The 16,391-nt window shown below is 36.3% G+C and overlaps 1 protein-coding gene across 7 annotated transcripts in view; it reads right to left on the bottom strand.

The window, feature by feature from the left end:
- SPAG16 (sperm associated antigen 16) overlaps positions 1–16,391 on the bottom strand; it is a 1,128,509-nt gene that overhangs the window by 1,020,859 nt on the left and 91,259 nt on the right. For 6 of the 7 annotated variants that reach the window (XM_037849695.1, XM_037849693.1, XM_037849694.1 and 3 more), the window contains exon 9: positions 15,556–15,665. In XM_037849695.1, coding sequence (XP_037705623.1) covers positions 15,556–15,665 — 110 coding nt within the window. Of the gene's footprint in view, positions 1–14,545; positions 14,595–15,555; positions 15,666–16,391 lie in introns of those variants that run through there. The other variant, XM_037849700.1, reaches the window with a different exon arrangement.

Below are 16,391 nucleotides of genomic sequence, written 5' to 3'. Positions count from 1 at the left end.
AGAAAACCATTGTAGAGAAACCAATTCTATTTATCACATGAATTTCATGGAGAAAAATTATTCTGAATTCCAAAAAGAATTCTAGAATATAACCCATTTTTTATTCGGGCCACCTATAGTACTTGTGAAATATTTCATTTCTTAATGATTGATTTATACAGGAAGAGCATTATTTTGAAGAAAACCATGGGACTCTATATATAGTGGATAAGGCCACTAAGGAGAAATCTAGAACAGTGCACTTGAAAATCGTGAATCTTCAGATTTCCTGAACTCTCTGTACTTGTAGAAGTAGCCTGCTCTTTTCTGTTAAAGGTAAGCACTCCTCACTTGACCAAAGGCAATTCAGAGTCATAACTTGAAAGACAACGCATACCCTCTTAAAATGTACCCCCCACCTTCTTTTCTGGCCAATGGACTAAAAACCTATTTAAGCCAAAATGTAACCTAGCCAGGGAAGTATTTAGTCTGTTAAGAGAGAAAAAGAACTACACCCCAAAGGAACAGCAGGACTTAGTCAACATGTACTGTGAGCGCCAGGAGAGTACATATGGGACTGGATCCTGAGGCTCTTGAGACAAGGGAGGTGGAACATAAATTTGGATAAGGGAAAGTTTATCAACATGGGAGTGCTATGATACAGGATTAAACACCCTGCCAAGAACCCCAGTGTTAATAAGAAGCTCTTGAAAGCTTGGATAAAGTGATGGCCAAACTAAATGAAGTAGAAATGCCAAAACAATAACAAATGATGCAATAAGTATCAAAAGACTCAGTGAAGTGGGCTGGCTCGAGTTGACAAACTATGTGAGGCTAAAACATTCACCAGATAATTGTCCAAAGGATGACCAGAGGATATACCAGTTATGAACCTAGTGTGGAGGCAGCAACATCACCTAGAAGCTTAGTCATGGCTCTCCTGTAGGATGATGGTAGGAGATGTTATTAGGCTCCCGAAAGCATGGGGATGATAGGATCCTAGTAAATAGAGCCAAATGGGCACAATTAAGCATCAAAAGCAAGGTGGGCACAATCATAGTAAAGAGCAGCAAAATCAGAGTAGCAACTAGTGGAGCCTGGTCCACAGAGAGCTAGGGAAATGGTTAATAAAATATGACAATCATCCTTAGAGGTCAAAAAGATGGGACAGCAACAAGGGTAATGCTCAATCTGCACAACCACAAGAAATCAAGGATGGATTATCAGGATGCTGAGGACAGCCACTCCATAAAAAGTCACAATCTCTTGTCTGGATTCCAGATCTGAGCCAGTTTGCTGACCCTAAATATACTGACTGAAGGAGAGGGCAGATCCCTAGGAAGTAAGCAAATACGATAAATCCTCCATTCCTTTCCCAAAGGAACCAATGACCCTTTACCCAAGTAACCATACACTGGGGAAGAAGAAACATCCAAACAGTTTGAGACTGTTGGACATAGGCTATAGAATGACACCAAAACTCAGGGGCTCACAGTTACATGATGCTCCCATCCCATGACAGATAGGGCATATAGGGGCCGAGTAATGAATAAGTACTGGTCCAGGTCTGACTCACAGTGATAATGGATTCACAGACCCATCTGGCCATCATTATCCCAATCTCTAAACGAGAAATCTGATAGGTGGTAGAACCCCCACATTAGTTACTTGGCCTGTGGGAGAACAGTTACTATAGTGGAAAATGCCAAATGAAAGTCTCTGAAAGTGCTGCCCTTCCCTGATTAAGATAACCAAAAATAATATTGCATCCTTGGGAGAATGGCAAAGATTAGCCAATAGATGCAAATGTGGCAGTTCCCAACACATTCCCATGTAATTCTCCAGTCTAACTCCTACAAAAACCCACTGGAAAATCTGAGGCACATCTTAGAACTTCCATGTTGAATGGTAAATGGCAATGGAAGACTACAGCAATACAAAATGGCAGGACCACTAAGTACTTAAACCCTCAGGAATGAAGACATGGGTCAACTAACCAGGTGAAGAATCCCAACCAGTTAAGGTGCTAGCTAAGCAAAAGGCAAACACAGAATGAGTGTTAAAAGAAGGAAGAAAACTATCCAACTATTTTGCATCATGATTGGAAATAGACTATTCATGTATAAATATTTTTTGTTACATATATATTAATCAATGATCTCTGTTTTTGTCTTCCATCCCCTGATATTTTACATTACAAGTTTTGGTGGTACTTAACTTTATAATATTAATTTATAAGAGTCACATTCTCCTCATGGATATGGACTATTAAGGGCCTGGAGATTTTGGACTTTATATATGGATATGATTCTGATAGGGTACTGTCTCCACTTGTTAGCAACAGAGAAAGGGTCTTTTCATTTGTATGATATATACTTGCTTCATGTTAAACAAAAGCATAAAGTTTTGTAGGGTTCAAAGGGTAAAAGTGGGTGCTGAATAACAAAAGAAAAGAACTGTACTATTCAACTATTTCACTCTCTGTTTTATTCATATTCACCCTTCCCCCATGCCCTTCGATTTTTCCATGGCTTCAGTTCCAACCAGGCAGTCCCTTCCTCCAATTCTGGTATGGATTCTGGTAACAATTGTCTCCCACTGTGCCTCCAGCACAAGAGAGGGTAGCAGTGTCTTGCCAGTTCCAATGTCCCAGTCGTCTCACCATTCCCTAATTGACATCTTAGCTCTTCTATCATCTGTGTAACAAATTCCTTGTATTCAAGTCATTTTGTTAGAAAGATCTAAAGTAGTTGTTTTCTGACTGAACCTTGAATGAAGAGGCAAAACATCAGAGGCATTCATTAAATAACTGCTATAAGAATTGTAAAAGCAGTCAAATCATTCCTCCTTTGTTATCTCTTCTTCATTTTATACAGAGGAAAATGATGATGCTAAAACCCAAGAATTTCTCCCTAAATAAACGGGGCAAACTATATTAGGAAAATATATGTATGCTGGGACTGGAGAGAAAAGCAAAGCCTGGAATAACAAGATAGTTCCCCACAAGCTGTGACGGTGGGGTAGAAGAAAGAAAAGTAGCATTGGTAAAATGTACCATGTTTCAACCCCAAGTTCCATAAAGGCCCTATTTACTTTAGGTACTGTTCGTGCTCCAGGCTGCCAGCCTCCCTGCCTGCTCTGCTTCAATACCCCTGGCAAATAGCTCTCCCACCAACTAACAGTGAGCCGCAAGTCAGACCTCACACATCCATCAACGAAGAAGAAATTCATACCAGTTTGAAGTTTTGATTATTACAAAGAACTAAATATCTTTAATTACTACTGACCAGAAATAGTTTTTAACCTAACCCAGTCTTTAATTCAGTAATATTAATTCTTAATCAGGTATCACTAAGAATTTGAAGAAAAAAACTAATAAAACAAAATGAATGATAAGGGTGAAGATAAAGGAACTCCTGAAAATACAGAGAAGAAAATTCAGGGAATAGAAAATCAGTTTTTAAAAAAAGTTCAATTGTCATCTTCAAGGTGATTCAAGTAAATATTAAATCAAAAAAGATACAATAGGTTTCTCTAAAGAAGCAGCAATTGGAGAACCAGAAATAAATCTTGGAAATGAACAGAATTTTCAAAATAGAAACAAATTAAATGGATTGACTACATTATAAATTTGATAAAACCAAATCCTAAAGTAGTAATCTGGAAGGCAACATTGAAGAGATATATCAGAATGCAAAACAAAGAAAAAATAATGGGAGAAAAGTTAAGGTTTATGAAATATTGATTGAAGAAGTCTAAATCATCTTAAGAGTTTCATAAACAGTGAAAAGAAGCAGTGGATCCAAATAAATAATAGAAAATAAATTCCCTGAGCTAAAGGAGTACAGAAGTCTTAATATTAAAAAGTTCTGTGGATTATGTAAGAGATGAAAAACAAAAGCACACATAAATAAAAACTTCATCTAGCTACATGCTGGTGAAATTTAACAACTCTTTTTTAAAAAAGAGGGGAGAAGCTAAAAGACAGTAAGAAAGGTGAATAGCAGGATATTAAATTGGAGGTTTAACAGATGCACCAAGATACAATACTTGCTGTATTTCAAAAGAGATGCTAGATCATCTGCAAAAATTTAAAAGGATTTCACTAAAAAACAGTTAATTAACTCTTTTAAACTTTTCACATGTCAAAGATGTAAGAGGGTCAAAAGAATGGAAATAGCAAGGATATGTGAGGATCTTTAGAGAAATCCCTCATTTAAGTCCGATTCTTCCAAGAGGAGGAGGGGAATATCCTAGAACCAAACCCAGAGTGAAGGCAATCTTAACAAACAACTCTTCTCCCATCGCCCCTCACCCTGGCCTCCCACCCAGGGAGGCTGATGTTTGTTCTTTGCAGTTGGAAGGTTCAGTGGACTGGTGCATAATCAAGAGTCTGTGCTTACTCTGGGCAAAAAGTATATATCCCCTCTCCCCCTAACAATGGATCACAGAGGCATGGAACCCAGAGAACAGAATGTGATGCCAGTAAGAATATTATTCCAAAGGTTTTTTTTTTGTTGTTCTTTTTAAAAACATCCAAGAAGGTGGCCTAATGCAGAAAAAAAACCAAATCCAAGTATTAAGAAACTACGGGGGTTGTCATTAGGGGGAATATGGGGAGGCTTGCCCAAGGGGGAGCACTGGGAATTCCTTACAGGAGTTGGTAGGGGTGTCTAAAGAACTCATGATAGTGCCAATGAGGGCAATAGATTTCAGAATCTGCCAGGTTCAAAGATCCTTAAGTCATGATAAGGTAGTTCAAGTCATACCTCTTACAGTTCTTTCCTCTACCAATTTCAAATCTGGCAACTAACAATCTAGAAGAGAGCAAAAGAAATAGAAAGGATCACAGCACCTTTGCAACTGTGTAGCCCAAAGAAAGCCCTACCTGGTTGTATAGAAGAAAATTTAACTTTAATTCAAAGGTGGGTCTTTTATACTATACAAAACTGGACATCTTAAGTACTGACCTGAGATTTTGCTTGTTTTTGTTTTGTTTTTTTTAATCATATTTTTTATTGCAGAATATAATATATATGCATAGAAGGGATAACCTTCCAAGTGCCAACTTAACAAGCAGTTAGAGAACAAATTTCAAAAAATATTATAGTTTACAGTTCCACAGTTTCAGTTATTTCCTTATTATGAAATATAGCATACATACAAAAAGGTAATATCTTTCAAAGTATGATTAACAAGTAAATATACTAAGGAAATTTCCAAAGTTGTTATGAGTTATATTACCATGGTTTCAGTTATTTCCTTATTGTGAAATCTAACATATATACAAAAAAGGTATAGCTTTCAAACTACAATTTAACAAGTAGCTATAGAACAAATTTCAAAGGATGCTATGTGTTACAGTGCCACCATTTCAATTCTTTCCTTCTAGCTATTCCATTACCCTAGCAACTAAGAAAAAGAAAATTATAAAAAGATTCAGTATTCATAATCCTTTGTTAAATTTCACCTTGTCTGTTGTTACCCTTTCCTCTAGTTTAATCACTTTCCCAATCTTCAGGGATAGGAGACTGTTCTGCAACCAAAAATTTCTTACCTAAGAATTAAAAAATCATGAGGACTGCACTGAGTTTTCATCCAGGGAAATGGGAGGAATTGCCTCTACTAAGCAGCTTTAAGGGAAAATAATAAAGTTCTTTTATGATTACACCCCAAAGTCCTACTTGTTCATTGTATTGATATATTATATTGTATATTGTATTTTGTAGGGTTGTTTTTTTTTTTTTGGTAGAATCAGACGAACAGTAAGTATTGGTGTCCTCTAAGACAATAAACAGTGTCTTCAAAATTTTGTTGGACAATTACTTTAAACTTAAAACCTTACAGCCAGATAACTATCAATACAGTGTAACATAAAACAAAGATATTTCAGATGTGCAAGAACTGAGACAATTTTTCTCCCTAGGCCTCATCTGAAAATTGCTCAAGGAGCTACTCAAGGAAAACAGAAAAAAATAATGCATGAAAAGACAATATGAGAAATAAGCAACAGGGCAGCTGAGTTTAACCCAAGGAAGTAGCAAAGGCTGGTGGTATTTAAAATAAAAATCACTAGGCTTATGTGCTTTGGACACCCTCTTTCCTTCTTTCTGGTTCTAGTCACATTAGTGAAGTCTGCAATAAATCATATTAACATAAACACAGTACATCTAAATGCTGTTTTTATAGGGTTAAAACTTTAGTAATAACTACAGATACACCAGAGAAAATAAAATTAGAACTACAGTACAAATGTAAATATCAACCCTGACAATATGCATAATAATATAACTTAAAACAGTGAAATAAATTTCCAGAGAGGAGTCAAAAGATAACTGTCTAAAGTGGATAACACAAGAAATAGAAATAGAATTCAGCCATAAGTTATAATACTAACTGTGGAAATTGAATCAAGTCCCCCAAAAAGAGATGGTCAAATACGAACCTCTGATCCTGTTGGTGGGAGCTCATCTGTAAGTGCGATCTTCGAAGACACTATTAAGATGATGCCAAAGTGAAAAAGGGTGGGCCTTAATCTGGTGTCCTTATAAGCAAATGAAATTTGGACACAGAAGTAGAAGCCAGAGGAGACAGGAAGAGGCAGATGACCACGTGACAGAAGCAGAGATTGAGTTAAGGATTGCCAGCAAGCCACCTCCAGAATATTACAGACTTTAGAGAAAGTATGGTCTGCTGATACCCTGATGTTGGATTCTACCTTCCAAAACTGAGACTGTAAATTCCTGTTGTTTAAGCCAACCAGTGTGTGATATTTGTTACAGCAGTCCTGGCAAACTAAGATACTAACTACTAGAAAATTAATAGAGAAATATTAGTAAAAATGACCACTCAGTAAGGGGGAGGAGGACTCATTTAACTCTATACTTTCACCCTTTTTGTAAGGACTAAATTTTTCTATCACGTTGTGGGCATTACATTAGATAGTTTAATGCAACATTAAAAATATATGCTATAATTAAATATATAACACACTTATCCCATATTTTAATAGTTTGTTAGTCATATAAAAATTCAACCTTGCATTACTAACATAAATTTTTATAAGCCATAAGAACTCAGTGAATGGAACAACAAATCATTTCTAAGCTGACTTGCTACCTGAAAGAGAATGCCTTTTATATTAGTAGATGATAATGTTCCTAACATTACCACCAACACCCGCAAATCCTTAACTCTGATGTCCATTCTACCTCAAAAACTACAAATCCATACATTAATAGTAATAATAAAGAAACAGTAAAATACCAATCTGAAACATCACAGAAAAATGGATTATTCTCAAAATCTTAGTATAACCTCAGAGGGTTTACTCTAAATTTTATTCACATATTTTATATGATACCAGATTCTAAAGAATACCTTAGAGAAAAAATGTTGTTAGTATTGGCTATGTAAATAATTTATTAGATTATTTGATTTTTATTTTATAAAATAGAAATATAAAAGTGAAAGTATTTGAAGTCATTAAAATCTATTCTTCCTACAGAATTGCTATTAGAAGAAAGCCATTATATTACAAGTATTTTCATTTTTTTTTTTCAAATAAATTCCAGGTATTTTAAAACTCTAAGGTAATAACTACCTGAAAAAATTCATTAACTCAGCTAGAGTTCTGTGCAGTTTTCATAAAAAGAAACTAAACAGCTCACAGGTTATATGCAATTTTCTTTCTTTTCCTTCATTTTTGATATCTTTGTCTGAGCAGACATTTTAATAACATATTCTTTAATCATCACAGATTTTTCCTAACAGCCTGACTGCAAAGTAAGTCACATATATATAAGTATATTCTTTTTTTGTTGTTGTTGTTGAATTCAGTTTTATTGAAATACATTCACACACCATACAATCATCCACGATATACAATCCACTGTCCACAGTATGATAACAGTCATGCGTTCATCACCACAATCTATCTCTGAACATTTTCCTTACATCAGAAAAAACCAGAACAAGAATAAAAAATAAAAGTGAAAAAAAACACCCAAATCATCCCCCCATCCCACCCCATTTGTCCTTTAGTTTTTATCTCCATTCCTCCACTCATCCATACACTAGATAAAGGGGGTGTGAGCCACAAGGTCTTCACAATCACACTGTCACCCCTTATAATCTACATTATTATATAATTGTCTTCAGGAGTCCAGACTGCTGGGTTGGAGTTTGGTAGTTTCAGGTATTTACTTCTAGCTATTCCAATACATTAAAGCCTAAGAGGTGTTATCTATATAGTGCATAAGAATGTCCACCAGAGTGACCTCTCAACTCCATTTGGAATCTCTCAGCCACTGAAACCATTTCATCTCATTTTGCATCCCCCTTTTGGTCAAGAAGATACTCTCAGTCCCACGATGCCAGGTCCACATTCATCCCCGGGAGTCATACTCTGCGTTGCCAGGGAGATTTACACCCCTGGTAGTTGGGTCCCACGTAGCGGGGAGGGCAGCGAGTTCACCTGTCGAGATGGCTCAGTTAGAGAGAGGGCCACATCTGAGCAACAAAGAGGTACTCAGGCGGAGACTCTTAGGCACCATTACATACAACTTAAGACTCTCCTTTGTGGTAATGAGCTTCATAAGGGCAAGTCCCATGCTCGAGGGCTCAGCATATCAAACCACCAGTCCCAATGTTTATGACAACATCAACACCAGTCCAGGTGAGGATGTCCAACACATCCGCACCTTCCTCCAGATCCTCGGGGCTGGGGAGGGGGAGGCTGTAAATATATTTTTTATTATCTGCCCAAATTACTCTGGGATGTGTCACTATTTCACATTAACCTATACCAACCTACCCGGTCTCACTTCCTAGTTAAAGTTCTATGTAATTATGGTATTTGAACACACTGTACAAGTTAAATTGTTTAGAAAATATAGATCCTGTACCAAATAAACATCTCTTCCCTTGGTCTCACATGGAAGTTGAAGTTTTAAAACACAGTCAGTTTCAACCTTTATCCTTTGGCCTGGCTTGCCCTGGTCTTAACCAGACCTGCTTCATTCATATCACTAATTGGAGTCTGGGCTCTTCTTCAGCTTTTTTTTTTTTTTTTTTTTTTTTTGACAGTGGCTGTATGCACTAATACTGACATTCATATCTGCCAAGCTCTAGCTCTGAGTTTCAGGTGTCTCAGAGATATGCATTGTTCCAGAGACCAATCAGGTTATACGCTAGGGGATCAGCATCTCAAAGTTTAGAGATAGGCCTTACCATTCAGGGATAGAGTTAACTGCTGTAAGAGCTTACAATCTAGGGACTATTACAATTATGGTGTCCACGTTATGCTATGTTCTAAGATTCAATTCTGAGTTTACACATTGTAGTTAGTCCATATCGGTGAGGCATCATCCCTCTCACCATGTTTTCTCCAACACTTTTACTCCTATATATATATTTTCCTATAATTTTATAGAGTTATATTCACATACCATACATTTATCCACAGTGTACAATCAGTTGTTCATGGTATCATCATAAAGTTGTAAATTTATCACCACAATCAGCACTTGAACATACTGATTACTACAAGAAAAATTGTTTTTTTTTTTTTTAGCAATAAGAAAAAATGATAAAAAGAAAAATAACATGTCATACAATACAATATACTACTAAGGACAGCAAATAACACCACTACCAAGAATCCCATATTACTCCCCTATATCCCCTTCTCATATACATTTAGCATTCACGTATTGCCTTTGTTACATTTAATGGAGGTATATTACAATGTTACTGTTGACCATAGACTTCAGTTTGCTTTGATTATGTTTTTTCCTGAATACCATCCCTTTTTCAAATTTCTACATGGCTGACATTCATTTGCGTTCCCACATGCAAAAACATTTTTATATTTGTATATTTAGTAACAGTTATTGGCCACTCCAGTTTTTGCCATGTTATACAGTCCCAGTCTTTATCATCTATCTTTACCTCTGGTGTCATACATTCTCTTATCCCACTTCTTTCAGCTTTACTCACAGACATCTTTGTTCAGTGTACTTACAATACCGTGCTACCATCACACAGTATTATGCTATCTATTTCTGGATCTATGCAATCAATCCTAAACATTCTGTAGTCTTTCAGCATCAAATGGCTGATCTCTGCCCTCTTTCTATCTCCTGGTCACCTGTGTTGTCAGCTTTTAACTCCCAAAGTTTGTTCATTAATGTCTGTTCATATTAGTGAGACCATACAGAATCTGTCCTTTTGTTTCTGGCTAACTTCACTCAACATAATGTCCTCAAGGTTCATTATTATTACATGATCCACATTATTACATGATCCATGTTTTTGTTCTGTCTTACAGCTGCATAATATTCCATCATGTGTATATACCACAGTTTGTTTATCCACTCGTCCTTTGATGGACATTTGGGCTGTTTCCATCTCTTGGCAATTGTGAATAATGCTGCAATAAACATTGGTTTACAAATGTCTGTTTGTGTCTTAAGTTTCAGTTCCTCTGAGTATATACCCAGCAATGGAATAGCTGGGTCATATGGCAGATCTATATTTAGCTTCCTGAGGAACCTCCATACTGTCTTCCAGAGTGGTTGCACCATTCTACATTCCCACCAACAATGAATAAGTGTGCCTCTTTCTCCACATCCTCTCCAGCACTTGTCATTTTCTGCTTTTTGGATAATGGCCATTCTGGTAGGTGTGAGATGATATCTCATTGTGGTTTTGATTTGCATTTCCTTAATAGCCAGTGAAGTTGAGCATTTTTTCATATGCTTTTGAGCCATTTGTATTTCCTCTTCAGAAAAATGTCTGTTCGTGTCTTTTGCCCATTTTTTAATTGGATTGTTTGTCTTTCTGTTATTGAGATGCAGGATTCCTTTATCTATTCGGGATATTAAACCCTTATCTGATATGTGGTTTCCAAATATCATCTCCTGTTGTGTAGGTTGCCTTTTTACTTTTCTGACAAAGTCCTTTGATGTACAAAAGTGTTTAATTTTGAGGAGATCCATTTGTCTATTTGTTCTTTGGTTGCTCGTGCCTTGGGTGTGAGGTCTAAGACACCACCTCCTTTCACAAGATCTTTAAGATATTGCCCTACATTTTCTTCTAAGAGTTTTATGGTCTTGGTGCTAATGTTTAGGTCTTTGATCCACTTTGAGTTAATTTTGGTATAAGGTGTGAGATGGACATCCTCTTTCATTCTTTTGGAAATGGATATCCAGTTCTCCAAACACCATTTATTGAACAGGCTGCTCTTTCCCAGTTACTTCAGCTTCACTGCCTTATCAAAGATCAGTTGTCCATAGATGTAAGAGTCTACTTCTGAACACTCAATTCGATTCCATTGATCAGTATTTCTGTCCTTATGCCAGTACCATGCTGTTTTGAGCACTGTAGCTTTGTAATATGCTTCAAAGTCAGGTAGTGTGAGACCTCCCACTTCACTCCTCTTTCTCAAGACATTTTTGGCTATTCAGGGCACCTTACCCTTCCAAATAAATTTAGTTATTGGTTTTTCTATTTCTGTAAAGTAAGTTGTTGGGATTTGAATTGGTATTGCATTGAATCTGTAAATCAGTTTAGGTAAAATTGCCATCTTAACTATATTTAGTCTTCCAATCCATGAACATGGTATGCTCTTCCATTTTTTCAGGTCTTGTTCAATTTCTTTTAGCAGTTTCTTATAGTTTTCTATGTAAAGGTCTTTTGTGTCCTTGGTTAAGTTTATTCCTAAATACTTGATTCTTTTGGTTGCTATTGTAAATGGGATTTTTTTCTTGATTTCCTCCTCTTGTTGCACATTACTTGTGTATAGGAACACTACAGATTTTTGCGTGTTGATCTTGTAGCCTGCTACTTTGCTGTATTCATTGACTAGTTCTAGTAGCTTTGCTGTAGATTTTTCTGGATTTCCTACATATAGAATCATGTCATCTGCAAATAGTGAAAGTTTTACTTCTTCCTCTCCAATTTGGATGCCTTTTATTTCTTTTTCTTGCCTAATTCCTCTAGCTAGAACTTCCAGCACAATGTTGAATAGCAATGGTGATAGTGGGCATCCCTGTCTTGTTCCTGATCTTAGAGGAAAAGCTTTCAGTCTCTCCCCATTGAGTGTGATGTTAGCTGTGGGTTTTTCATACATTGCCTTTATCATATTGAAAAAGTTCCCTTCTATTCCTATCCTTTGAAGTGTTTTCATCAGGAAAGGATGTTGAATTTTGTCAAATGCCTTTTCTGCATCAATCGAGATGATCATGTGGTTCTTCTGCTTTGATTTATTGATGTGGTGTATTACATTAATTGATTTTCTTGTGTTGAACCAGCCTTGCATACCTGGAATAAATCCCACCTGGTCGTGGTGTATAATTCTTTTAATGTGCTGCTGGATTCAATTTGCGAGTATTTTGTTGAGGATTTCTGCATCTATATTCTTTAAAGAAATTGGTCTATAATTTTCTTTTTTTGTAGTGTCTTTGCCTGGTTTTGGTATTAGGGTGATGATGGCTTCATAGAAAGAGTTACGTAGCTTTCCCTCTTCTTCAATTTTTTTGAAGGGATTGAGCAGGATTGGTACTAATTCGTTCTTGAATGCTTGGTAGAATTCACATGTGAAACCATCTGGTCCTGGGCTTTTCCTTTTGGGGAGCTTTTTGATGACTGACTCAATCTCTTTACTTGTGATTGGTTTGTTGAGGTCATCTATTTCTCCTTGAGTTAATGTTGGTTGTTTATGCTTTCCTAGGAAGTTGTCCATTTCATCTAAGTTGTCTAGTTCATTAGCATATAGTTGCTCATAGTATCTTCTCATTATCTCCTTAATTTCTGCAGGGTCGGTAGTTATATTTCATTTCCCATTTCTGATTGCATTTATTTGCATTTGCTCTCTCTTTTTTTTTGCTAGCATAGCCAGTGGTCCATCGATTTTATTGATTTTCTCAAAGAACCAACTTCTGGTTTTGTTGATTCTCTCTATTGTTTTCCTGTTCTCAATTGCATTTATTTCTGCTCTAATCTTTGTTATTTCTTCCCTTCTGCTTGTTTTGGGGTTAGTTTGCTGTTCTTTCTCTAATTCCTCCAGGTGAGCAGTTAACTCTTCAATTTTTGCTCTCTCTTCTCTTTTAATATAGGCATTTAGGGCAATAAATTTCCCTCTCAGCACCGCCTTTGCTGCATCCCATAAGTTTTGATAAGTTGTGTTTTCATTGTCATTTGCCTTGAGGTATTTACTAATTTCTCTTGTAATTTCTTCCTTTACCCACTGGTTTTCTAAGAGGGTGTTGTTTAGCCTCCATATGTTTGTGAATTTTATGACCTTCTGCTTTTTATTTATTTCCAACTTCATTCCATTGTGGTCTGAGAAAGTGTTTTATATAATAAAAATATTTTTAAATTTGTTGAGACTTGCTTTGTGACCCAACATGTGGTCTATCCTAGAGAATGTTCCATGAGCACTTGAGAAAAAAGTGTATCCTGCTGTTGTTGGATGTAGTCTTCTATAAATGTCTGTCAAGTCTAGTTCATTTATCATACAATTCAACATCTCTGTTTCTTTAGCGATTCTCTGTCTAGATGTTCTATCCATTGATGAGAGTGGTGTATTGAAGTCTCCAACTATTATTGTAGAGGTATCTATTTCTCCTTTCAGTGATCGCAGTGTTTGCCTCATGAATTTTGGGGCATTCTGGTTTGGTGCATAAATATTTATGACTGTTATGTTTTCTTGATGAATTGACCCTTTTATTAATATATAGTGTCCCTCTTTGTCTCTTTTAATTGTTTCGCTTTTGAAGTCTAACTTGTCTGATATTAATATAGCTACTCCCGCTTTCTTCTGGTTGTTGTTTGCATGAAATATCTTTTTCCAACCTTTCACTTTCAGTCTATGTTTGTCCTTGTGTCTAAAGTGAGTTTCTTGTAGACAGCATATAGATGGGTCCTGTTTTTTAATCCATTCTGCCAGTCTGTGTCTTTTTATTGGGGAGTTTAATCCATTTACATTTAGTGCTGTTACTGTAAGGGCAGTATTTTCTACTACCATTTTGTTTTTTGGAATTTATATGGCATATCTTATTTTTTCCTCTCCTTTTACCTTTCCTGATAATCTTCATTTCTGCACTCTTCTCCAACTCTCTCTCTCTTGTCTTTTCCTATCAGCTTGTAGCACTCCCTTTAGTATTTCTTGTAGTGCTGGTCTCTTATTCACAAACTCTCTCAGTGTCTGTTTGTCTGAAAACGTTTTAATCTCTCCCTCATTTTTGAAGGAAAGTTTTGCTGGATATAGAATTCTTGGTTGGCAGTTTTTCTCTTTCAGTATCTTAAATATATCATGCCACTGTCTTCTTGCCTCCATGGTTTCTGCAGAGAAATCTGTACATCGTCTTATTGACCTTCCCTTGTATGTGATGGAAAGGCATACATTACTTTTAGATTAAAAAAAAAAAAAAAAAAAAAGTAGAAAAGAAATCAAGAAAAAGAAAAAAGGAAAAAAAAAGAGTCTCTTTTAAAAGTCTTTCCCCAGCCTGGAAGTTTTGTCAGTGTCAGAATAGAGCATTTAAAGATATGCTTTGGGCTATTGTCTGATAATCACTCTCCAACCGCTTCAGTTCCACCCCTGCCGGGGGCTACTGAAATGCAAAAAGATAAGGGATCAGTGAGAAGCCAGAAGAGACAAAATGTAAGGGAAAAAAAAATGGCTTTTTTGGAGTCTGGGAATGGGTGCCCGCTTTTACGTGCCCCCACTTCTTGGAGCCCAGCCCTTCTTTAGCACCCCAGCTCCCAAAGTTAGTTAATTAATTTGTTAATTAATTCTGCAATTGAGGCTGGGTTGAGCCTCCCTTCTTGCCCTCACAGATTGCTGTTTTTGGTTTTTTTCCCCCCTCTTTCAGGGAGCCGGCAGCAAAACAGTCTGTGAGGTCTGGGTGGGGAGGGGCGCCAGACCCCTGGTCCAGTGCACTTATAATGTTCGCTGCGATCTCAGCTTTTCCTCCAATTCCAAACTTGTGTCCAATGTGTGACTGGTTACTGGAGACCCCGAAAACAGTTTCATATAGTTCTTGGGTAATTGCCAGCTGCTCTAGGGGAGAGATGAAATTCTGCTCCTCACCACTCTGCCATCTTGCCCCACCTCCTTGAGAGTGCTCTTATAAGTATATTTTTAAATGCAGCATAATTATATTTGACTCTTAAATAGGCTTAGAAAAGTTTGAAGATATACCATGAGAGAAAGAAATGAACAAAAGATGAGCTGTGATTTATTTTGGACAAAGGTAAATTTAAGCGGAAAGGTGAGCCTGTGAGCAGGCATGGCTGCGACTGTGGGGCGGGGTCAGGGGAGGGAGATGGCAGAGTGATACATTCAGCTGTTTCTGTCATTAATACGCCTGTGACCATGAGTAAACTAGTTACTAACTAGTTACTAAAAACTAGTAACATCTGTAGGCCTCCTTTGTCTATCTATAAATTGAGAGGTTTAGAATGTATAATCCTTAAATCCCTTTTCAAGTAAAATAATGTATTAGTGCACAGATCTTTAGAGTTGCTGAGTGTTAAATACGAATGAATGGAAAATAAAAATAAGTGGCATACCTTTGTAGTTCCTTTCATCAACTTTTTACATTTGTTTTTTTCCCTGGCTTCACGAAGACCTTTCTGAGTAGGACCTTCTGGTACATTTTTTCTTTCATCACTTTCACCAACTATAAAATAATAGAATTTATTCTTAATAATAATATTCATAATGTTTGTAACAAAAATGATTAAACCAAAAAATATGTAAACCAAGGTCACAATGATAGATGCATTTTACAAGTATTAAACTAGTAATACTAAAACCACACCAAAATGCTGTAAGTGGGGTCTCAAATTTCAGTCCTCCAAAATGCAGGGTGGTATTACTGTAAAGTTAATGAAATGACAATGAAATAATGAGCTAGTTTCAGAGAACAGAAGCCATTCTCCAATCACATTATATCAAAATTCCTGTTACCATAAGGTTTCATATAAACAAAGTTGAAGAGGGCCAAAGGAGAGATTGTAGGCAATGACAAAATTTCCTAAGTGAAACTAGCGAATAAATAAGAGATCTCTGGAAAGAGAATATTCTATTAATAAAATATTATTATACAATATTATTATTCTCTATGCCTCTTAATGTTAAGAGAATCAGGAAGGAGAATTAGTGTAATACTCAACATAATTTAACTTTAGTTTCCTAACCCTCTTTGGACATATAGAGCTGTTCCAATGGAATCACCTGAGAAAAAAAAAAGAGACTGGACAAGTCTCTTTCTTTTTCACCTCTTTCCATATACATATTTAGGTAAATATAATTTTTCCCTATTTTCTGAACAGCAAGCTGATTTCAAATAACTAATAATGTTACAACTATGAAAAAATAAAAGAAGCAGCTCAATCTTATAATG

Source organism: Choloepus didactylus, chromosome 9, assembly GCF_015220235.1.
Source record: "Choloepus didactylus isolate mChoDid1 chromosome 9, mChoDid1.pri, whole genome shotgun sequence".
Taxonomy (NCBI): domain Eukaryota; kingdom Metazoa; phylum Chordata; class Mammalia; order Pilosa; family Megalonychidae; genus Choloepus; species Choloepus didactylus.
This window is presented reverse-complemented; position numbering and strand designations above follow the sequence as displayed.